The 22,879-nt window shown below is 65.8% G+C and overlaps 3 protein-coding genes across 8 annotated transcripts; 1 reads left to right on the top strand and 2 right to left on the bottom strand.

Annotated features, from left to right (window-relative positions):
• Window positions 1-3,139: 3,139 nt before the first annotated feature.
• ADAMTSL5 (ADAMTS like 5) lies at window positions 3,140-9,003 on the bottom strand. 2 transcript variants are annotated; one of them, XM_058858423.1, is made up of 12 exons: window positions 8,488-8,995; window positions 7,526-7,586; window positions 7,295-7,434; window positions 6,944-7,004; window positions 6,750-6,858; window positions 6,543-6,670; window positions 6,334-6,457; window positions 5,805-5,888; window positions 5,055-5,218; window positions 4,724-4,967; window positions 4,379-4,450; window positions 3,140-3,537 (listed from the first exon to the last, which is right to left on the bottom strand). In XM_058858423.1, exons 1-12 carry the CDS (start codon window positions 8,853-8,855, stop codon window positions 3,224-3,226), a joined length of 1,869 nt encoding a protein of 622 aa, XP_058714406.1. In that variant the 5' UTR covers window positions 8,856-8,995; the 3' UTR covers window positions 3,140-3,223. The 2 variants fall into 2 exon arrangements, with proteins under 2 accessions (XP_058714406.1, XP_058714407.1); XM_058858424.1 differs by having other exon boundaries at window positions 3,325-3,537; window positions 4,379-4,464; window positions 8,488-9,003.
• Window positions 9,004-9,081: 78 nt separating this feature from the next.
• On the top strand, window positions 9,082-13,711 carry LOC131589223 (inactive serine/threonine-protein kinase PLK5-like). Of its 5 annotated transcripts, none has more exons than XM_058858434.1 (8): window positions 9,082-9,291; window positions 9,484-9,591; window positions 9,726-9,842; window positions 11,522-11,651; window positions 12,023-12,110; window positions 12,186-12,281; window positions 12,926-13,124; window positions 13,547-13,711. In XM_058858434.1, the coding sequence occupies exons 1-8, from the start codon at window positions 9,193-9,195 to the stop codon at window positions 13,709-13,711; spliced, it is 1,002 nt and encodes a 333-aa protein (XP_058714417.1). In that variant the 5' UTR covers window positions 9,082-9,192. The 5 variants fall into 5 exon arrangements, with proteins under 5 accessions (XP_058714417.1, XP_058714416.1, XP_058714420.1 ...); XM_058858433.1 differs by having other exon boundaries at window positions 11,501-11,651; XM_058858437.1 differs by lacking the exon at window positions 9,726-9,842.
• Window positions 13,712-13,720: 9 nt separating this feature from the next.
• On the bottom strand, window positions 13,721-22,775 carry THOP1 (thimet oligopeptidase 1). Its single transcript, XM_058858420.1, has 13 exons — window positions 22,520-22,775; window positions 21,899-22,102; window positions 19,663-19,811; window positions 19,142-19,249; window positions 18,313-18,415; window positions 18,067-18,227; window positions 17,846-17,981; window positions 17,402-17,768; window positions 16,945-17,146; window positions 16,682-16,868; window positions 16,024-16,152; window positions 15,698-15,834; window positions 13,721-15,618 (listed from the first exon to the last, which is right to left on the bottom strand). Exons 1-13 carry the CDS (start codon window positions 22,533-22,535, stop codon window positions 15,463-15,465), a joined length of 2,055 nt encoding a protein of 684 aa, XP_058714403.1. The 5' UTR covers window positions 22,536-22,775; the 3' UTR covers window positions 13,721-15,462.
• Window positions 22,776-22,879: the final 104 nt, after the last annotated feature.

Raw genomic sequence — 22,879 nt, 5'->3', positions numbered from 1 at the left:
GGAGCCAGGACGGAGCTCCGTGTCCAAAGGCAGGGGCTCTCCTTGGGGACACCCCCAGGGATGAGCTGGGATCCCTGCAAACACCAAGGGAGGCTCCTGGGACAGCCAGCCCAGCTCCATGGGATGAGGTGCTGGATGTCCCTGAGCATCCACAGCTTCCCCAGGGCCTCTCCCAGAGCTCCTCCAGGCTCATCCTCATGCAGGCAGCTGTTGGGGCGGGAATCGCCGCTGGATCTCGGGGCGCACGTCCTCCTGCGCAGGGAGAGGAGGGGTAGGGGAGTGCCCAGAGCCCCCGTCCCCTTCCTGTCCCCATCCCCACATCTCCTACCGCCTGGCCCAGCTGCTCCAGCACCGGGATGAGGGGCAGCAGTTCCTCATCCTGAGGGTCCCCAGACCACGGTGGCACCGGGATCCAGTTGGCAGCCTGGGGGGGACAGGGAGAAGGTTGGATCCGGCACAGCCACGGCGCTCCCGGGGACGGGGATGCTCAAATTCCCTCTGGGAGCGGCTCTGCCCTACCTGGGCAGGGAAGCCCTGCATGGCATGGTCCAGGGCCACCGTCTTGGCCAGGTCCCTGCCCAGCTGGGTCAGGTCCTTCCAGTAGCAGCCCTGGGAGCAGACACAATCCGACTGGGAGAGGCAGCGCCTGGCGGGGAGACAGAGCCGTGGGGACCCCACCCTGTCACACAGGAGGTCCCCAGCGGGGCAGCACCATCACCTGATCAGCTTCTTCTTGGGGTCCAGCACCTCCAGCAGCTTCTTGGCATAGTCCTTCTTGGCAGTGGTGTAGATGAAGATCTGGCAGAGAGAGGGTGAAGGTTCCCTGCATGGGAAGTCCCCAGGGTCACCCCACAGATCCCGGGGGCTCCGGGTACCTCATAGGTCTTGGAAAGGCTCTCCAAGAACTCCTGCACGTGTGGACGCAGCTTCACGTGGACCTGGGAGGGAACAGCATCTTGGAGAAGCACCAGCACCCCACTCCTGACACCAAGGTGAGCCCCAAGGGGAGCCCTCAGCGGGATCCCTCATCATCCTCACCACTCGGGTTTCACAGCCCCTTGCCCTTCAAGGGACACTGGCACAGAGGCCACGTGGGGTGGCAGTCGAGAGCCACAGCCCCAAAGCACAGCTCCCCAACACCCACTGTCCCAACCCCGAGGCACCCACCTTGTAGGAACTGGCCTGGAAGTTCATGGTGAAGGTGGCCGTGGCATCCTGCTGCCCCCGGGCGAGCAGGGAGGAGTAGAGCAGGGTCCCATCCTGGGGACAGGGAACAGGGTGAGCCCCCAGCCCCAGGCGCTGCAGAGCCCCCCCAGCCCCTCCCAGCTCACCAGCTCCAGGACCAGGGTGTGCTGCAACTTGCTCCGGATCTTCCGGGGACCGTCCATCCCAGGGGTCAGGGCCCCCGAGCTCGGCCTGGAGGGGGGAAGGCAGAGGGTCAGCGGTGCTGGGGGGGCTGTTGGACCCCTCCCACATATTGGGGGGTTATGGGGACCCCCCTTACACTCACAGGCTTGGGGGGACAGCGGGGTCCTGATGCTCAACCTCGGGGAGCGCCGAGAAATAGGAGCCCTCGGGGCAGGGCGGCGGTGGAGGGGGGCTCGCAGGGTCTGAGGGGCAGAGGGATCCCGTCAGCACAGCCAGAGCAGCCCCCCCTGCCCCACGCAGGGATCTCCCCGGGCAGGGACGCGCTCACCGCTTTCCCCGGGGCTGGGGCGCTCCTCGGGACCCCGCCGGACCAGCCGCCCCTTCCCGGGCGTGGTGGGGGAGCAGGGGACCCGCACCCACCCCCGCGGGACGCGCTCCCCCTGCTCCCCCTCTCTCTGCCGGCTCTTGGCCCGACCACGAGCCGCGGCCCTGGGGGTCGAGAGCCCCTGGACCCCCCCGGGGGGTTTCTCCGTGCGTGGGGTGGCCCCCAAACCCTCCATGGCTCTGACAAACCCCCCCAGCAGCCCCAAACCAGCCGTGAGGGGCGGGGGGCGGGAGGGAGGGTTTTTATAGGGTGGAGGAAGCTCTGCAGCCCAAATCACCCCGGAGCACCTGGAACCACTCAGACTTTACCGGGACCGGCTGGGGCTCCGTTCTGGGCTCCCCAGCTGGTGCCAGGGCTCCGGCCCGTGGTGATGTCACCCGCTGTGACAAGGACATTCCTGGGCTGGCATCTGCCCCTCGGGGCACCTCAGAGCCATCGGGACCCCATTTGGGGACAGTCCCAAGCCACACGAGCTGCGAGGTCTCAGCTTCTCCTGGCATCAGCTCCAAACCCACCCCCAGGCGGCCCCGAGCTGGCGAAGCCCCCCGGGGTGGCCCCGGTCACCTCCTGTCCCCACAGGGGCCCCGCGGTGGCCGCCACCAGCCCAAGGGTTGGGTTACGGGCGGGGGGGCTCCGGCACGGGGGGGGGACACGCTCGGCTCCGCCGGAAGGGAGATAAGCGGGAGGTCCCCGACCCCGGCAGGGAGAGCCTGGCACGCGGCCATGGGGACAGCGACAGCGACACGCTGCAGGGTGCCAGCTGCTCCTGGGGCTCAGCGAGGGGACACGGAGGCGACCCCCTGCTCATGGGGACACAGAGGGGACCCCCTGAACTGGAGGGACACGGAGGCGACCCCCTGCTCATGGGGACACAGAGGGGACCCCCTGAATCAGAGGGACACAGAGGAGCCCCATGGGGACACAAAGGGGACCCCCTGAACCAGAGGGACACAGAGGAGCCCCATGGGGACACAAAGGGGACCCCCTAAATCAGAGGGACACGGAGGAGCCCCATGGGGACACAAAGGGGACCCCCTGAATCAGAGGGACACGGAGGAGCCCCATGGGGACACAAAGGGGACCCCCTGAATCAGAGGGACACGGAGGAGCCCCATGGGGACACAAAGGGGACCCCCTGAATCAGAGGGACACAGAGGAGCCCCATGGGGACACAAAGGGGACCCCCTAAGCTGGGAAGGGACACGGTGGAGCCCCCCCTGCCCATGGGGACACAGAAATGGGAGGACCCCCTGGGCCGTCGCCAGCCAGGAAGGGACACTCACGCAGCGAGCGAGGGGATAAACAATTTATTTTCTGCAAAAACAATAAATTACCACCCCCCTCTCCACCCCCCCCCCGCTGCCACGTGCACCCCAAGGACGGCGAGATGGACCGGGCGGGGTGGGGGGGACATCGCGGGGAGGGGGCGTGGGAAGGGTTCGGTGCCCGGCGGTGCCAGCGGGGCGAGGCTCAGGGCGGCCGGGACTGGGGACAGCTCCGGGCCGCCTCCCGCACCAGCCGGGCCTCGCGGGGCGTCCAGGGCCGGGCGTAGCCGTCGTCCTGCAGCAGGATGCGGTTCAAGGTGTGCTCGTGGTTGACGTGGCGCCGAGCCATCAGCAGGTACTCGCCGCCCGGGCGCAGCGCGGGGCAGCCGCAGGTGTTGGGCACCCACAGGTACTCCCGGGCCACCAGCGGGAAGCGCTGCCGGTACCGCTCCTTCACCTCCACCTCGTAGCGCGTCTCCTGCCCCACCAGGCGCCGCGCCAGGATCCGCCCGTGGAATACTGGGGGGTGAGGGGGGTGAGGATGGGGCATCTTCAGCCTCTTCCTGTCCCACTTTCCCAGCCCATCGCCTCTGGCATCACCCCAAGTCTCTTCTTGGTGATCCTCAGCATCACCCTGAGCTCCTTCATGTCATCGACATCAGTTCAAGCCCCTTCCCATCCCTGGATCGGCCCTGGTGCCACCCTGAGCCCTTTCACACCCCTGGTATTGCCCTGGTAATGCCCTGAGACCCCTCCCGTCACCAATATCAGCCCAAATCCCTTCCCATCCCTGACATCAGCCCTGGCATCACCCTGAGCACATTCCCACCCCTGGAATTGTCCTGGCATCACCCTGAGCCCCTTCCTGTCCCAGCAGCGGGGACAGGGAAGCCCCTTCCCACCCCTGGCATCGTCCCTGCCCTCACCTCGAGCCCCTTCCCATTCCTCTCATCATCCCTGCCCTCACCCCGAGCCCCTTCCCATTCCTCTCATCATCCCTGGCATCACCCCGAGCCCCTTCCCATTCCTCTCATCATCCCTGCCCTCACCCTGAGCCCCTTCCCATTCCTCTCATCATCCCTGGCCTCACCCCGAGCCCCTTCCCATTCCTCTCATCATCCCTGGCATCACCCCGAGTCCCTTCCCATTCCTCTCATCATCCCTGGTATCACCCCGAGCCCCTTCCCATTCCTCTCATCATCCCTGCCCTCACCCTGAGCGCGTTCCCGTCCCCAGCACCGCCCCTGCTATCATCCCGCGCTCCTTCCCGCTGCTGGCATTGTCCCTGCAGTGTCCTCGGCCCTGTCCCACCCCTGACGGGTGTCCCACTCCCCGCGGACCCTCCGGTCCCGGCGCTCACCGAAGTCGCTCTGGCAGAAGTGCCGGATGCGCTGGGAGCGCCCCTTGGGCGGGCGGCACCTCCCGCAGCGCCCTGCGGGGATAAAGCTGCAGCAATTCAGGGGGCACAGGGGACCCCTGAACCCCCCGAACCCCCTCATGAAACTTTGGGAGGGGAGCTTGTGGGTCCAGAGGGTCACACGGGGCTCCTGAGAGCCCTGGCGAGGGTTTTTAGGGTCCTTTTTAGGGTCCCCATCTTATTGCTCCCCATGGGCAGCCCAGGATGCTCCCAGCCAGGGGCGTGGGGGGCTTTGGGGGGCTGTGGGGACCCCCGAGGAGGTTCCTGCGGGGACCCCCGAGCAGGTACCTGCGGCAGCCACGTCCTGGCTCCAGCCAGGGGGGCTCCTCGGCGGCGGCTCCGTGGTGAAGCCCCCGGGCTGTGGGGGCGGCGCGGGGGCCGGGCTGAGCGGGGGCTCCGGGGGCGGGGGGCTGCCGGCCCCCCGGGGCTGGGGCTGCCGCAGGGGGCTCGTGTCACCGCGGCCGAGCTGGGGGTGCCCGCGGGGCAGCCAGAACCGGTACTCGATACCGGGGTTGGGCTCCTGCAGCAGCACCTGGGGGGGCACGGGAGGGGCTGGGAGGAGCGGTGGGGGCCGGGGGGTGGGGGCTGTCCCCACCGCCGTGTCCCACCCAGCCCTCACCATCACGTGCAGGTCCTCCTGGGTGGGTCCGGGCGCCTCCAGGCTCTCGGTGCCGTCGGGGGCCCGGCTGTAGGTCAGGAGGGTCCCCGCAGCCTCGTAGGGCCCCGGCCAGGCGATGGCCCAGTCCCCGTTGAGGACGTAGCGCCCGTCACTCGCCATCAGCGCTGCGGGAGGGAGCGGATCCGGCAAAGCCAGCCCCGCACGGCCCCCGGGACCCCCGCACGGCCCCCGGGACCCCCGGCCGGCTCCCCACCGGAGGCCTCTCCCGGCGCGGGAGGGCAGCGTGGGCCGGGGAGCCGCGCTCGGGGCTCCGGCAATCCGCGTTCCTGTAGGATCTTGGCTTCGGGCCCAAAGCCTGGTGTGCGAACCCAGCCCCGAGCCCCCAAATCCTGGCTGGGATGGGGGAAGGGGCTCCAGCTGCATGGGAAAGGGGACGGGGGGTGGGGATGGAGGTCCCTGTCCTGGCGCTGCAGCGGCCGGTCTGGCCCTGATCCAGCTCAGCCCTTCCCAAAACGCGCGGCCGCGGCCTCTGGAAAATTGCCCCGAGCGCTTGCGAGTTCACTGACCCCGCGATGCTCAAAACAGCATCCGAGGGAGGGAGCGGCACGGCACGACATGGGACAAACATGGGCCAGCACTGCGTGACACGGCCACCCTGCCCTGCCCTGCCCTGCCCTGCCCTGCCCTGCCCTGCCCGGGCCAACTGGGATGGACTGGGACTGACTGGGACGGAGGCAGTTCACAGCCTACCCAGGTAGTTGCGGCTCCTGTCCGTCACCTTGATGTGGGTGGCCCCGGCCGGGATCTTGGTCACGTTCACGTATCCCAAATATCCTGGGGAGGGGCAGAGTCAGGGCAGGGCCCAGGGGACACCCCGAGGGGACAGAGGGACAGGGGACAGGCACAGAGGGGACCCGGGTCTGGGGTATTCACCCAGCTGGGCCCCACGTGCTGGGACATCGGGGACCCGAGGACAGAGGGACTCGGAGTGACCCTGGACACCCCTGGGGACGTAGCAGAGCCCCCAGGAGTGACGCCTCTGCAATGAGTGAAACCCCCCCGAGTGAATCCCTGCTCCGAGCCCCTGTCCCTGCGTGTTGGGGACAGGGAGGGACCACAGACCTCCCACCGTGGATGGGGGGACATGGAGAGGGGAAGGGACAATGGGGGGACCCAGGCGATGCCCTGGGGACACGGATGAACAGGGGGACAGGAGGACAGGGGAGCCAAGAGCCAAAGCATTCACCCATGGAGGGGGCCGGGGCAATGGTTCATTCACCGGAGGAGGGGTCCGAGCCCTGGAACAGCCGCTGGACGAGGACACACGAGCCGTGGCCGCTGCCGCAGTGGCCGCAGGCGTCGGGGCGTGAGCCCGAGCCCAGGATCCCGTCACAGCCCACGCTCTGCGGGGAGCCCAGACACCCCCTCAGCGCGGGGGGCTCGGGTTCCGGGGGGTTCTGGGGGGTTCGGGGGTCCCGGCGCACTCACCAGGCAGCGCCCACCGACGCACAGGTCCGGGGAGCCGGGCCCGCAGCGGGTCCCGTCCAGCACCCGGCCGAAGCTGTAGTAGAAGTTGTGTCCCTCGGCCAGGCAGTTGAGGTCGCAGAGGTTTGGGGCTGCCAGAGCAGGGTGGGAAGGGGTTGGGGTGATGCCGGGGACAGCCCCCGGTGAGGCCGTCAGCACCCCGGGACTCACCTCCGTGGAAGGGCACCCAGCGGTAGCGGGCGGAGGTGCCCAGGACGGGCCGGTTGTCGTAGAGGGAGCACTGCATGGCCCGGAAGGGCACGGAGCCGCTGGGGCAGCCCTGCGGGAGCAGCACGATGGAGCCGGGGAGCCGCCGCGGGGAGCGGGGACAGCCCGGTCGGTGCCGCGGCGCTCCCGGCGCTCACCTGGAGCTGGCAGAGCCGGTACTGCCGCGGCTCCCCCGGGCACGGCTGCTCCTCGCTGGTCCTGCGGTCACAGGGACAGCGTGTGTCCCCTCCCTGTCCCCCACAGGGACAGCCACAGGGCCACCGGGCCACCGAGGCGCTCCCGCACAGGGCAGCGGAAGAGGATTGGGGACCCCGATGTCCCGCAGTGTCCCTCACCCCTTTGGAGCCGCGCCCCAGGGTGGAGGCACCGGGCTCAGGGTGGCGCTGAGGGCCCAGGGGGACACGAGGTGGTGGCAAGGCCCTGCCGTGGGATTTGGGTGCCACACGGAGGTTGGGGACACCCCAGGGGCTGCCCCATCCCGCACTCACCGCAGGCACCTCCGGCTGCGCAGGGCGACGCCGTCCCCACACGAGCTGGAGCAGGAGCTCCAGGGTCCCCAGGACCCCCAAATCCCCCGGGGCCGAGCGGGGGGCTCGGAGACCCTCGCTGGGATCCCCAGGGCTGAGTCCTGCGTGAGGAAGGTGAGGGTCAGCGCTGGGAGCGGGGTGAAGGAGCTCGGGGGTGCCCCAAAGCCCTGAGCTGCCCCCCAGCCCCCTCACCTGTGCCGTGCCCACCAGGCTGAGCCAGGCCAGCAGCAGCAGCCGCCACGGCCGCCAGGACCTGCGGAGCAGAGAGCCCTGAGCCCCCCAGGGCCAGCAGGGTGACCCCGGGCTGGCCCCCCAGCCCAGCATCGCCGCCGAGGTGGGGCCATCATCATCATCATCATCATCATCATCATCATCATCATCATCATCACCATCACCATCATCATCATCGCCGGTGAGGGGGACGGGGTGAGGTGGGGGCAACTCCCAGCGGGAGGGTCCCCAGGGAGGGGATGCGGGGACAGGCGGCTGGGGGACACCCCGGAGGTGACGCCGTGTCCCCCCACACGTCCCCACCGGCCCCGGGACGGGCGACGGCCCCGCCGCCCCCGGGGCCCCGCGGCGGGCGCCGGGCCGGGATCGCTGCCTGCCGGGGCAGGACCAGACCTGCTCGCCGGGGCTCCGCGTCGCTCCCCGATCCGGATCCGGCCCCGCCGTGGGGCGAGCAGGGTGGGGGGCAGCGGGGGGGACCCCCAAGGCGCAAAGAGCCCGATCCTGCAGCACCCCCCAAAGCGCCCAGCTCGGGTTCTGGGAGGTGCGGGGGGTGCGGGGGGTGCCGGGTCCCATCCCCGTCTCGGGGAATGCCCCGGCCCGGCCGCTTCCGTCCCGCCGCGCAGCTCCCGCGGCTACCGGGGGGTCGCGGGTGGCCACCGGCAGCCCTGGGCTCTGGGTCCCCCCAGCAGGACAGGGAAAAGGCCGGGGGGTCGCGCTGCCGCCGCTCCGGGGGGGTTTTGGGAGCGTCCGGACCCCGCCGAGTCTCGGACGGTACCGGGTGGGTGATGCCCAGACCCCGCTGGCAGCGCCGGGGGGGGGGCGGGGGCACCGCGTGCCTCAGTTTCCCCGCAGGAGCTCCGGGGGTGCGCAGGGGTGGGGGGCAGGGGGGTCCGCGAGGGTTAAAGCAGAAATCAGGAGCTTACCCAGCACCGTGGGGTCCCCCTCGGGGGTCCGAGCCGCCCCCACAGCCCCCCCCGGCCATGCCGCGCCTCGCCCGCGGCGTCCCGGCGGCTCGGTCCCGGTCCGGTGTCCCGGCTGCGGGGAGCGGGGGGGACCCGGGGCGAGCGGGCATCGCCTGCGCAGCTCCGGGGGGGCCGGGCGAGGCTTCCCCCCCCCCCACACACACCCTCCCCGTTCGCCTCCCGTCCCTCCCCGCCGCGTTATTAATATCCAGCCCCAAAGGTGCGCCCAGCCCTCCCCGGCCGCCCGTTAACCCTTGGGGGCCCGGAGCTCCGCCGGTCGGGGGGGGGCTGGTGGCGTCTCGGGGGTCGCGGGTGCTGCGAAGCAACATCAGCGCCCCCCCTGGGACCCCCTCAGCCCCAGCGGGGGAGGGGAAGGGGCGCCAGGACCCCCCTGCGCGGTCGGATCCCGATCCGGGACCTCCCGGTGCTGGGCATCCCCGAGGGGCCGGGACCCCCGAGGGGGTCTCCGCTGCGTGATGGGGTCTTCTGAGGGGGCTTGGGGGGTCCAGAGCGGTGGGTGTTGGGTGTGCGGGGGGGTGGGGGGGACACGCAGCACCCTTGGGCTCCAGGGGCACCCGCAGCCCGGAGCTGAAGGGGTTACAGTGAGTGTCGGGGTGCGGGTGTCCCTCCCTTGGGGTGTCGCCGGTGCCGAGCAGAGCGGGCGGGATGGTCCCGCGGAGCGCAGGGGCTGAGCCCCCCCCCGCTTGGTACCTCCGGGACTGGGACAGCGGCGCGCTCTACAAGCGGGGACGGCTCCTGGGAGAGGTAAATCCACCCCCTCGCCCCCCTGAACCGCCCCTCGCCCCCTCCCCAGCGCCCCCTCCCCGCTGGGGACCCACCCCATCCCTTCTGAGGAAGGGGAAACTGAGGCAGGGGACTGAGCCTCAGCAGCTCCGGTGCCTGGGTGGGCGCCCCGACCCTCGGGAGCCCCTCCTGGCTGCCCACTCCCACCCGCAGGGCACCTTCGGCCGCTGCTACCAGGTGACAGAGGTGACCAGTGGCCGGCTGTACGCGGCCAAGCTGATCCCGCGAGCCCGGCTCGCCACTGCGGCCATCGGGGACAGGGTGAGTCCTCCCGGGGACACTCGCCACCGAGAGGGGACGGTAGCCGTGGGGTAGCCCCTCTCAGGGTGGGTTCCCGGGGGTCTCCGGATGCCGAGGGTCCCCCCCCCGGGGCTGCCGGGCTGCTGTCGGTGCAGGTGGAGCGGGAGCGGGAGCTGCAGCGGCACCTGCGCCACCGGCACATCGTGCGCCTGCACGGGCACTTCACCGACCGCGGCCACCTCTGCCTGCTGCTGGAGCTCTGCAGCCGCGGGGTGAGACCTGAACCCCGAAACCGAGCTCCTGAACCCCGAAACAGAGCTCCTGAACCCCGAAACAGAGCTACTGAACCCATAAACCGAGCTCCAGAACCCCGAAACAGAGCTCCTGAACCCCGAAACAGAGCTCCTGAACCCCCAAAGAGAGCTCTAGAACCCTGAATCCGAGCTCCAGAACCCCGAAACAGAGCTCCTGAACCCCGAAACCGAGCTCCAGAACCCCGAAACAGAGCTCCTGAACCCCGAAACCGAGCTCCAGAACCCCGAAACCGAGCTCCTGAATCCTGAAACCGAGCTCCTGAACCCCGAAACAGAGCTCCAGAACCCCGAAACAGAGCTCCTGAACCCCGAAACAGAGCTACTGAACCCATAAACCGAGCTCCAGAACCCCGAAACAGAGCTCCTGAACCCCGAAACAGAGCTACTGAACCCATAAACCGAGCTCCAGAACCCCGAAACAGAGCTCCTGAACCCCGAAACAGAGCTACTGAACCCATAAACCGAGCTCCAGAACCCCGAAACAGAGCTCCTGAACCCCGAAACAGAGCTCCTGAACCCCCAAAGAGAGCTCTAGAACCCTGAATCCGAGCTCCAGAACCCCGAAACAGAGCTCCTGAACCCCGAAACCGAGCTCCAGAACCCCGAAACAGAGCTCCTGAACCCCGAAACCGAGCTCCAGAACCCCGAAACCGAGCTCCTGAATCCTGAAACCGAGCTCCTGAACCCCGAAACAGAGCTCCAGAACCCCGAAACAGAGCTCCTGAACCCCGAAACAGAGCTACTGAACCCATAAACCGAGCTCCAGAACCCCGAAACAGAGCTCCTGAACCCCGAAACAGAGCTACTGAACCCATAAACCGAGCTCCAGAACCCCGAAACAGAGCTACTGAACCCCGAAACAGAGCTACTGAACCCATAAACCGAGCTCCAGAACCCCGAAACAGAGCTCCTGAACCCCGAAACAGAGCTCCAGAACCCCGAAACAGAGCTCCTGAACCCCGAAACCGAGCTCCAGAACCCCGAAACCGAGCTCTAGATCCCCGAGACCGAGCTCCTGAACCCCGAAACAGAGCTACAGAACCCTGAAACCGAACTCTAGAACCCCAAAACCGAGGTCTAGAACCCCGAAAAACTGCCCCTGCAGCCCGAAATTGAGCCTTTGAACCCTGAAATTCCACAGCCCAAAAATGAGCCCCTGAACCTCAAAACTGAGACCAAACACCCCAAAATGGAGCCACTGAACCCCGAAACTGAGCTCGCTCAGGCCGGGACTTCAGCAGCGCCCAGCCTGGTGCCTTGCTCTGTCCCCAGGCCTCCCAGTCCCTGTCCCTGTCCCCAGCATCTGTCACTGTCCCCAGCCCCTGTCCTTGTCCCCAACCCCTGTCACTCTGTCCCCAGTCCCTGTCACTCTGTCCCCAGCCCCTGTCACTCTGTCCCCAGCCCCTGTCCTTGTCCCCAGCCCCTGTCACTCTGTCCCCAGCCCCTGTCACTGTCCCCAGCCCCTGTCACTCTGTCCCCAGTCCCTGTCCCCAGTCCCTGTCACTCTGTCCCCAGTCCCTGTCACTGTCCCCAGCCCCTGTCACTCTGTCCCCAGCCCCTGTCGCTGTCCCCAGTCCCTGTCACTCTGTCCCCAGCCCCTCTCACTCTGTCCCCAGCCCCTGTCACTCTGTCCCCAGTCCCTGGCTGACATCCTGCGGGCTCGGGGCCGCCTGACGGAGCCGGAGGTGCGTTACTACCTGCGGCAGCTGCTCTCGGGGCTGCGCTACCTGCACGGGCACGGGCTCGTCCACCGGGACCTCAAACTGAGTGCGTGGGGCTCGGGGGGACACCCGGGGGCGACCCGAGGCACCGGGGGGGGGTGACCCGAGGCACCGGGGGGTGACCCGAGGCACCGGGGACGATCCGAGGCACCGGGGGAGTGACCCGAGGCACCGGGGGAGTGACCCGAGGCACCGGGGGGAGTGACCCGAGGCACCGGGGGGGTGACCCGAGGCACCGGGGGCGATCCGAGGCACCGGGGAGTGACCCGAGGCACCGGGGGAGTGACCCGAGGCACCGGGGGGGGTTGACCCGAGGCACCGGGGGGGTGACCCGAGGCACCGGGGACGACCCGAGGCACCGGGGGGTGACCCGAGGGTGACCCGAGGGTGACGAGGTTCGCGTCCCTCCCTCCACAGGCAACTTCTTGGTGACGGAGCGGATGCGGGTGAAGATCGGGGACCTGGGGCTGGCCCGGCGGGCGGCACCGCCCGGGCGGCGCTGGGGGTGAGCGGGAGCTGCAGGGACGGGGGGTTCCCCCCTGGTGTCCCCGGGGGTCACCTCTCCTGTCCCCCGGCTCAGGGCGCTCTGTGGGACACCCGCGTACCTGGCCCCGGAGGTGCTGGAGCGCAGGGGACACGCGGTGCCATCGGATGTCTGGGCCCTGGGCTGCGCTGTGTGAGCGGGGAGGGAGGGGAGAGGGAGGGAGGGAGGATGAGGGGAGAGGGAGGGAGGGTGAGGGGGATGGAGGGAGGATGAGGGGGGATGCAGAGAGGATAAGGGGAGATGGATGAAGGGAGAGGGAGGGAGGATGAGGGGGGATGGAGGGAGGGTGAGGAGGGATGGAGAGAGGATGAAGGGAAAGGGAGGGAGGATGAGGGGAGATGGAGAGAGGGTGAGGGGAGAGGGAGGGAGGATGAGGGGAGATGGAGAGAGGAGGAGGGGAGATGGAGGGAGGATGAGGGGAGATGGAGGGAGGGCTCAGGGAGATGGAGAGAGGGTGAGGGGGGTCAGAGGGAGGACGGGGACACCGGAGTGAGGACAGGGACACCGGAGCGGGGACAGGGGATCAGAGGGGGGACAGGGACACCGGAGGGGGGACGGGGACACCGGAGCGGGGACAGGGGATCAGAGGGGGGACAGGGACACCGGAGTGGGGACGGGGACACCGGAGCGGGGACAGGGACACCGGAGCGGGGGCGGGGACACCGGAGCGGGGACAGGGACACCGGAGCGGGGGCGGGGACACCGGAGTGGGGACAGGGACACCGGAGCGGGGACAGGGACGCTCCCGGCCCTGCCTCCCATCCGCTCCCCCCCAGGTACACGGCGCTGACCGGCCACGCCCCGTTCGAGGCTCGCCACCGGCCGGAGCTGTACCGGCGCATCCGGGGGGCTCGGTACCCGCTGCCCCCCCAGCTCTCCCCCCGCGCCCGCGCCCTCATCGCCCACATGCTGGACCCCGAGCCCGCGGCACGGCCCAGCCTGGCGGGGGTGCTGGGACACCCCTTCCTCACCCAGGTGTGGGGCTGGGGGACACGGGGGGGACACCGAGGAACACCGGGGGACACGGGGGGGACCCCGAGGGACACGGGGGGGACCCCAAGAGACACTGGGGGGGACCCCGAGGGACACCGGGGGACACGGGAGGGACCCCGAGGGACACCGGGGGACATGCAGGGACACCGGGGGGACCCCGAGGGACACCGGAGGACACGGGAGGGACCCCGAGGGACACGGGGGGACACGTGGGGACACCGGAGAGACCCCGAGGGACACGGGGGGGGACCCTGAGGGACACCAGGGGACACGCGGGGACACCGGGGGGACCCCGAGGGACAGGGGAGGGACACCGGGGGACACGGGAGGGACACCGGGGGACACGGGGGGGACGCCAAGAGACACCGGGGGACACGGGGGTGTCACCGCCTGTCGCCCCCCAGGGTTTCACACCCCAGGCGCTGCCACCCCGCGCCTGCCACTCCGTGCCCATCTTCGTGGGACAGGAGCCCCTGCGCCGGATCCTGCGGGGGCTGCGGTGCTGGAGGGGCTGTGGCTGCGTCCCTGTCACCCCTGGGGGTGGCCGTGCCCCTCCCCAAAGCACCTGAGGCCGAACATCCGTGGAGGAAAAAACCTTTATTAGTGCTGGGAACCGTCTAAAATCCAGTCATGGAAACAAGCGGGGTGGGACGTGACCAGTACGAACACACACGCACACACACACGCACACACCGGTTTGCCCTTAAAACTGTTAGCAGGAAAAAAAAAAACCCCACAACCCCCAAATCCAAACCCACCCCAAAATAAAGGAGCTCTCTTCCCTGCCAGCCTGGGATGGGGATGGGGAGGTGCAGCTCCACGTCCCGGTGCTGCTCCTGGGACTGGAGAGGTGCCAGGTCACCCCTACTGGGAGAAAAGGGAGGAAAGTGCGTGGTTTCCCTGTCCAGCTCCAAAGCTGTCTCTGGAGAGAAGAGTTGGAGGAATGGTGAAAGCTCGGTAAAACAGGACACTAAAAACAGCCAGGGACAGCGCGGGGCCGGCAGCACCCGGAACACAGAGAGGGGGGACAAGGACAAGATGCTCGAGGTGGCCCCGGCCAGCACCGAGGAGCCGCTTCCAGAGGGGACTCAGAGCCAGAGGGGACGGGCTGGGGGCTGTCACCGGCCTCCCCCTGCCACCAGCAGGGTCTGGGGGAGGGAGGTGACAGCAAGGACTCGGTGCTGGGGGGGAGCTCTGTGGATTCCCTGTGATGGTGGCTGTCACTTGTGTCCCCAAAGCGCAGCAGGGACGGAGCCCACGGCTCTCAACGCACCCGAGGCTGGAAGGGGTGGGGACACAAATCCCAACTCCCCCCTTGGAGCTCCTCAGCTCCTGAGGAATCCGCTCCAAACCTCTCCCAAGCCGGGAGCAAACCCAGCCTTTGGCCAGCGGGGTCAGGAACCTCGTGCCACAACAGTTGGTGCCACACAGGCTCCAGGGGCGCGCTGGGGACAGCCCGGGGCAGGTGGCACAGCCCAGGCTGGCTGCTGTCCCTCCCCGTGGCGCCGCTGGCAGCTCAAGGCCTGGCACGGAGCCCGTGGGATATTTTTATCCCGGCATTTGTGTTGTTTGAAGCTGTCAGCTCGCTGTTTTCAGTCATAAACACAACCCTCCCCTGCCCCAGCCCGGCTCGGAGCTGACAGCAACAGCAACACCCTCGGGCTGTCACAGCCTGAGCCCCCCTGGCTGCCCTGGGGTGGCCCCAGGACGACCCCGAGGTGGCCCTGGGACATCTGGCAGCACACAGAGGCCATGGGAACGCCTGCACCGGCCACCTCCGTCCCCCTGCCGGGCAGGAGGGTCCCTGAGGGGCTCAGGGCAGGGTGTTCCAGTCAGCTCCCTGCAGGTTCTGAGCTCTGGCATCTCCCCATCTTTACTGCACAGCCAAGAGCTGCCCAAAGCTGGGGAGAGCGGGACTGTCCCTGCCCTGGTGACAGCTGTGTCACAAACCAAGCCGAGGTGGCAACAACAACAAGAAGGAGATTTCTTAAAAGAGAAGGGATTTAAAAACAAAGATTCAAGTTTGGGAACTCCTCTCCCCCTCCTCCCCGGCTCCAAAATGAGGCCAAAACTCACCCTGGTGCAGGAATCAGGTTCAAAGTTCAGCCAATTGGTGCGGGTGACCCCCAGCCCCAGAGGGGACGAGGACAGGTCACCTCTGCGTCACCACAGAGGGCTGAGCCCGGCTCCCAAAGCCCAGGAGGGGGAGCCTGGAGGGGCAGCTCCGGGCAGGGGCGGCCCGGGGGGTGTTTGGTGACGGGAACCGGGCGAGGGCGGGTGCGTGGGCAGGAGCTTCCCCCGGCACGGCCCCGGAGGCGCCTCAGGCTGAAGGCACCGAGTTGCTCTCCACCTTCAGTCCCTTGCTGGCCAGGAAAGCGTCCTGCTTGGGCTCCCGGCCCAGGAACCTCCTCAGCATGTCCGACGCGTCCGCGGAGCCGCCGGGCCGCAGGATGCAGTTCCTGTAGTCCATGCCCACCTGCGGGCACACACCGGGGTGTGGGGTGGGGCTGGCACACCCAAAATGTGCCTGGCCACACCCAGAACCCTCTCCCTACCTTGCAGTTCATGATTCCCTCCTGCTTGAAGCGGGTGTGGAACATGTCCATGGAGTACACCTCGCTCCAGAGGTAGCCGTAGTACTGAGCGTCGTAGCCCCCGGCCAGGTGGCCGAAGGTGGCCGGCATGTTTGTGCCTGAGGGGACACAAGGGGCATTTTCCCTGTGGGAAAAACCTCCTCCAGGGCTGTCCCAGGGGATAAAGGGAGGAACTTCCCAGCTTCTTCCAGCTCTGCTTTTCCCAGAGCCAGCAGAAACTGTCCCCACCCGAGAGGATCTGAGCCCTGTGTGTGGGGACAGGAGGGTGGCAGGGTGACACGGGGTACCTGGGGTGGCAGGGACACCCAGCACCTCTTCACAGAGCTGGGCAAACACCTCCACGGGGTCAGCCTTGGTCTGGGTGTGCAGCGCCTGGTCCACCTTGGCCAGGACGATCTGGCGCAGGTTGAAGAGCCCTGATCCCAAAAAGAGGAGGAGGAGGAGGAGGAGGAGGAGGAGGAGAAGGAGGGGAAGGAGGGGAAGGAGGGGAAGGAGGGGAAGGAGGGGAAGGAGGGGAAGGAGGGGAAGGAGGGGAAGGAGGGGAAGGAGGGGAAGGAGGGGAAGGAGGAGAAGGAGGAGAAGGAGGAGAAGGAGGAGAAGGAGGAGAAGGAGGAGAAGGAGAAGGAGGAGAGAGAAGGAGGAGAAGGAGGAGAAGGAGGAGAAGGAGGAGAAGGAGGAGGAGGAGGAGAAGGAGGAGAAGGAGGAGAAGGAGGAGGTAAACTGAGGCTGCCACCCTGCCTGCAGCAGCATCACCGAGGCTGGTGGCAGCAGGGCAGCCTGGGTGGCACCTCTCTGTCACTGTCACTGCCACATCACCCTCCCTCCTCCCACATGTTCCTTCCCCCCATCCCCTCAGAACCCCCAGAGCAAGGAAAAGCCTTTCCCATCCCCAGCTGAGCGTCCCCTTCCCGTCCCCACAGCCGGGGGACACCAATTCCCTCCCACCTGTGTTGGCCTGCCGGGATTTAATCAGCTTCTCCAGCAGCTCATCGGGGATGGGGCTCCCTGTCTTGTAGTGCCTGGACATGCGCAGCAGCGGCTCCTTCTCCCACACCCAGTTCTCCAACATCTGCGACGGGGCCTCCACGAAGTCCCGCTCCACGTGCGTCCCGCTGAACATGGCAAACTGCGCCTGCGGGACGCGGCCGGCTCGGAATTCCGCGGGAAAGAGGGACGGGGGGGAAAACCCCAACGGAGGGAGGCCTCACCTGAGAGCACAGCTGGTGCATGACGTGCCCAAATTCATGGAAATAGGTCTCCACCTCGTCGTGCTGCAGCAGGGAAGGGGCGTCCGGCGTGGGTTTGGTGAAATTGGCCACCATGGCGGCCACCGAGATCTGGCGGCTGGAGTCCGGCAGGAGGCAGCCGGGCTGGAGGCCGAAGCAGGCGGCGTGGCCGTACTTCCCTTCCCTGGGGGAGGGAGAGGAGGCTCAGGGATCCTCCCCAAAGCCAGGCACAGCCACGTTCTCCTCCCCCGTTGTGGTCCTCAGAGCAGGATCCCCCGGTGACGCTCCCGGTGACGCTCCCGGTGACGCTCCCGGTGACGCTCCCGGTGATGCTCCCAGTGACCCCCATCCCTGCCCCAGCACCCCACACTGGTCTGGGAGCGGGAATCTCCCCTTCCTCAGGCTCTGCTCCCGGATTTCCCCTCGCCCCAGGCCTCACCGTGGGTACAGGTCCAGGTAGAACTTGCCGATGGTCTCCCCGGAGGACGTGTCCCTCACCGTGTAGAGCTGCACGTCCTCGTGCCACACCTGAGCCTTCTCCTCCAGGTGGAAGGTGAGGCCCAGCAGCTCCTGGTAGATGGCCAGCAGGCCCGTGGTGACCACCTGCATGGGGAAATACTCCTTGAGCAGGTTCTGGTCCACGCTGTACTTGGTCTCCTCCACCTGGTTCATGTAGTAGCGCATGTCCCAGGCGTTGATGCGGTTGTCGAACTCCAGCCCGCGCTTCTCGCACTCCTTCTTCTTCAGGTCCAGGATCACGGCCCGCTCCTTCTCCCCCAGGGGCTTCAGCTTCTGGGCCAGCTCATCTGGGGGGAGGCAGGCAGGGTTGGGACTGGGAGCAGAGCAGCACACCCGGCCCGGGATGTCCCTGCTCGGGGCGTACCCAGGAACGTGGCCACCGTCCGGCTGCTCTTGGCCATGTTCATCTCCAGCACGAAGTCGGCGTGGGTGCTGAAGCCCAGCAGATTGGCCTTCTGAGCCCTCAGGTCCACCAGCTCCTTCAGGATCAGGCAGTTCTCCTGCGAGGCAGAGAGTGAGGGGAGAAGGGAAGCAGCGTGGAGAGGAACAGGAATCCCAGGGGAGATCCCTGCCAGCCCCACCGACCTCTTTGCACCTGGAGTTGAACATCTCCTCCACCTTCCTCCTGGTCTCGGGCACGTAGCACTTCTTCAGCAGGGGGAAATAGTGTGGGTACTTGAGGGTGACCTTCAGCTTCCCATCCTCCGTCTTCTCCAGCGAGTTCAGGAAATCCTCGGGGAGCCCCCCTGGGAAAAGAGCAGGCAGGGGCTGAGGGAGAGCCCAGGATTGTCCAGGAATGCTCTGGGATCTCCCAGTCCGGCCATTCCATACCCAGTTCCTCCCTGGAGAAGGGCAGGAAGGTGGTGTCCTCGTTGAGGTTCTTGTTGAAGTCGATGCAAAGCACGCTCAGCTTTTTCTTGATCGCTTTGATTTTCTTCAGGAGGCAGAAAATCGGGGTCAGAGCTCAGGGGAGCGCTCAGGCTGCCCCCAGCGCTGAGCACTGAGCCTGGCCTTGGCAGAATTAATTCATTAATTCATTAATTGGCGTGCAGGCAGCCCTGAACAGGCTCCCTGGGGTCACACCTGGCAGGGATCAGCCACCTCAGCAAGGTCCTGCCTGTTCCCTGCCGCCCCAGGAGCTGCAGGAACCACCTCCCCTCTCCTTATTTCACCTTTTCTTCTGGTTTTAACCCAGTTTTGAGCTTCTCTGCTGGTGCATGATTAAGAGAGGGAGGCCCCTGAGCAGCTCAGATCCCTCACAGCCCAACTCCAGCCCTTGGAATGTGGGGATTTGGTGCTAATTGCCCAATTTCAGCTTCCCAGGAATTTCCTTGGATGGAAAGGAAAAAGGGGGAGCTGGAAACATCACCCAAAAATCACCAGAACTGGGGGCAAAACCCAAATCTGAGCCTCAGCCTTGAGCCCCACCAGGGATCCTGTGGCAGGAACAAGGAGGAATGGATTCACTGACAAGAAATAGGATTAGATGGGATATCAGGAAAAAATCCCTTCCTGTGAGGGTGGGGAGGCGCTGGCAGAGATTTCCCAGAGGAGCTGTGGCTGTCCCTTCCCTGGAAGTGTCCAGGAGCAGCCTGGCACGGTGGAAGTTGGGCTTTGAGGTCCCTTCAACCCAAACCATGCTGGGATTCCGTGCTCTCACCTCCTGTGTCTCCTCGGGGAGGTGGAGCCCGTTCCTTTTCCCCAGCTTGATCAGCCTCTCCAGGTACCTCTTAGCCTCAGGCTCCAGGGAAGCGCTCTCTGCTTTCTCCTGGGGAAAAAAAGAAATAAGATTCCTCCTCAGGGAGCTGCAGGATCAGGTGCTGCAGGAAGCTGTGTCCCAGTGGGAGCTCTGGGAACACCAAATGGAACCAGGGGAGGCTCTGGGTTGGTGCAGTGGTTCCTCTGGGCACGGCTTCCTCCCAGATTAAACTTATTTTAAATGTTTTTGTGCCACATCAGCGTTTTGTGGGGGAATTTTTGGGTTGGATTCACCAACAACCCCTCAGCAAAGGGGTGATCAAGGCTCTGAGTGGGGGCAGAGCCCCCAATCCCAAATTCCCCATCCCTCACCAGCAGCTGGCCCGCCCTGCCGCTCCCTTCTCAGCTCTGGGACGAGGGAAAAGAATTTTCTGGGATTTCCAGGAGGGTCCCAGCGCCCTGCCTGGCTGCCAGGGGACACACCTGGAGCCACACAATCCTCTGGTACACGTCCTGCCTCATGCTCATCTCCACGTCGAACTCCGAGAGCTTCTTGTCGGCCTCGGTGCTGGCGGCGCGGATGGCCTTGCAGGGGGACACGTGCTGGGGGAAATCCAGCATGTTCCTACGGACTGCAGGGACAAAAAGGGGACAGGGATGATGGATCTGCACCCCCAGAGCCAGGCTGGCAGCCCCAGAGCATCTCCCAAAACGCCCAGAGGTGGGATGTGGCTCTGGCTGCTTTCTGTCGCTTCCCCGGCGTGTCCACCCGCTGGATTCCCACAGTGCTTCCCCCAAAATCCACGGGAATTCTGTGACTGTGAGACCCCCCCAACGGCTCTGCCCCAGCTTTTGGGGTGTCCTGTGCAGGGCTGGGAGCTGGACTCGATGCAGCTGGAGGAATTCCATGATTCCCAACAGCAGCAGCAGCAGCATTCCCTGTCTCCTTCCAAGCTCCAAGAATCCCTCCCTACAGACACCTCCCCCAAAAAAAACCCACCACGCCCCAGGTGCAGCCTGTCCTGAGACAATCCCACCCCAGGAAACAGGGAGAACATTCCCTGCTGCTATCCCTGCAAAAAAACCCTGCAGGAACAGCGCTGCAGCTGCTCTGGAGCACCTGGATTCTCCCCCCAGGAGCAGCTGAGCAGGCGGCTCAGGCAGGGAACTGCTGACAGCCACGCTGAGATGAGCATTCCTCCTGCTGAGCAAGAGCAATTCTCTTTTTCCTGTTGTTTCAGGGAAAAAAAAGAACAGGGAGAGGAGGAAGATGAAGCTGCTCCCTGCCCCAGACAGCTTGAGCACAGGTGTCACAAGGTTGTCACCTGAATTGTCAGCCCTGCTGTAAATAATTGTTCAGAAAGACACCAGAACTGAGGTTTTGGTGCCATCACATTGTGGTGTTCTCCTCTCCTCCCAAAAAAATCCCAGTGGGATTTATTCTCCCAAAAAATTGCAGCAGATTTATTCTCTCAAAAATTGACAGCAGGATTTATTCCCCAAAAATTCACAGCAGGATTTATTCCCCAAAAATTCACAGCAGATTTTACCCTCCAAAAAAATCCCAGAGGGATTGACTCCCCCCAAAAAAATCACAGTGGGATTTATTCTCCTAAAAATCACAGCAGATTTATTGTCCCAAAAAATCACAGCAGGATTTATTCCCCAAAAATTCACAGCAGATTTTACCCTCAAAAAAAATCCCAGAGGGATTGACTCCCCCCAAAAAATCACAGAGGGATTTATTCTCCTAAAAATCACAGCAGATTTTGCCCTCCAAAAAAATCACAGCAGGATTTCCTATCCCCAAAAAATCCCAGAGGGATTGACTCCCCCCAAAAAATCCCAGTGGCATTCAGTCCCCCAAAAAAATCCCAGCAGGATTTACTCTCCAAAAACATCTCAGAGGGATTTACTCAAAAAAAATCACAGCAAATTTGGCTCTCCCAAAAAATCGCCGTGGCACTTTCCCAAAAAAATCCTAGCAGGATTTACTCTCCCAAAGAATTCCCACCAGGATTTCCTATTCCCCAAAAAATCCCAGCAGGAAACACGGCAGGCACGTGGAGAGACATTTATCCACCAGGGGAAAAAGGAGGAAGGAGGTGAGAATTTCTGGGATCTTTTCTTTGTTCCCACTGGTGACACAGGAAAGCCAGGACAGCCTTGGGAACGTGGCTGCTGCTGCCAAAGGGTGAATTTGCTCTTCCAAATCTGTTCTTTGTGCTGTATAAACATTAACTGGGGAAGAAAAACAATGTTCTGCTGGCAGCCAGGGGGAGAGAAAAGCAGGTGATGGCACAGAGCTAAAAAAACATCAAAAAAAAAAATCTTAATAATCGTGGAATGACTGGAAGTGACCTCAAAGCTCAGCCCTGCTCTGGGCAGGGACATCTTCCACTATCCCTGGTGGCCTGGGACACTTCCAGGGATGGGGCAGCCACAGATTCTCTGGTTCTCTTTCCCAGGGAGGAATTCCTGCCTGATATCCCTTCCCTGGAAGTGTCCAGGAGCAGCCTGGCACGGTGGAAGTTGGGCTTTGAGGTCCCTTCAACCCAAACCACGCTGGGATTCCGTGCTCTCACCTCCTGTGTCTCCTCGGGGGGGTGGAGCCCGTTCCTTTTTCCCAAAATCGGGGAAATCTGCACCAGCCTCTCCAGGGGAGGAGGGGCAGGAACAGCCTCCCCTTCCCCGATCCCCACAAATCCCGGGTTCCCACCTGTGTATTCCACCTCCACGTCCGCCAGAGCCTTCAGGGTGTTCTCGTAGGAGACCTCGCCGCGCTCCTGGGCTCCCACGCGGTCGTAGACGAGCTTGGTGCTCTCGGTCAGCTCGGTGGCCATGGCCTCGATCTGCTCGGCCGTCAGGTCCCAGCGCAGCAGGTTGGCCACGAGCCGCGGGGCTTGGCTGTCCACGACATTCCCTGCGGGACAGCGGGGAAAGATCGGGAAAAGCTCCGGGAAAGCCCTTCCAGGGAGGGCCTGGAGCGAGCCCAGCTCGGAGGAGCGCGGATTTGCGGCCGGATCGTCTCCAGGGAGCTCTTCTCCCTAAATCCACCGAAACCTGATTCCTGCCCCGCCAGGTGTCCCTGCCAAGGCCGTGCGGGGCACAGAGGTGACCGGGGGGGCAGAGGAGACCAGGGGGGGCCTGAGGGGCTGTCCCCGGGCCCGAGCTGCTGTCCCCGGGCCCGAGCTGCTGTCCCCCTGCCGGTCCCGCTGTCCCCGGGCCCGAGCTGCTGTCCCCGGGCCGGTCCCGCTGTCCCTGGGCCGGTCCCGCCGCCCCATCCCTCTCCCTTCCCCCGCTCTCCCCGCGCTCCCATCCCGCCGCCAGCCGCCGGTACCTGTCGGGGGGGCCATGCCGGGGGTACCGCGGGTATCGGGAGGCCCCGCGCTGCTGACGAGGCCGGGAGGAAACCGGGCCGGCCCCACGCACCGAGCATGTGCCCCGACCGGAGAGGCGGGCGGGAGAGCGGGGCATGCTGGGAGCGTGGAGGACCGGGCCGCTCCCGCCTCGAGCGCAGCGCAGCGGAGCCGGGGAGCGGGGGCGGCTCATCCCCGGCGCGACCCTCGGAGCGGGCCGGGAGCGGCCCCGGGGCGGGCGCGGGGCGGGCGCGGAGCATCCCCGGGTCCCGCCCGCCCGTTCCCATGGCAACGCCCCCGCATCTCTATGGTACCGCTGGGGGCGTGGCTTCCGCCGCAGG

The sequence above is a fragment of the Poecile atricapillus genome, chromosome 28 (assembly GCF_030490865.1).
Source record: "Poecile atricapillus isolate bPoeAtr1 chromosome 28, bPoeAtr1.hap1, whole genome shotgun sequence".
Classification (NCBI taxonomy): Eukaryota; Metazoa; Chordata; class Aves; order Passeriformes; family Paridae; genus Poecile; species Poecile atricapillus.
This window is presented reverse-complemented; position numbering and strand designations above follow the sequence as displayed.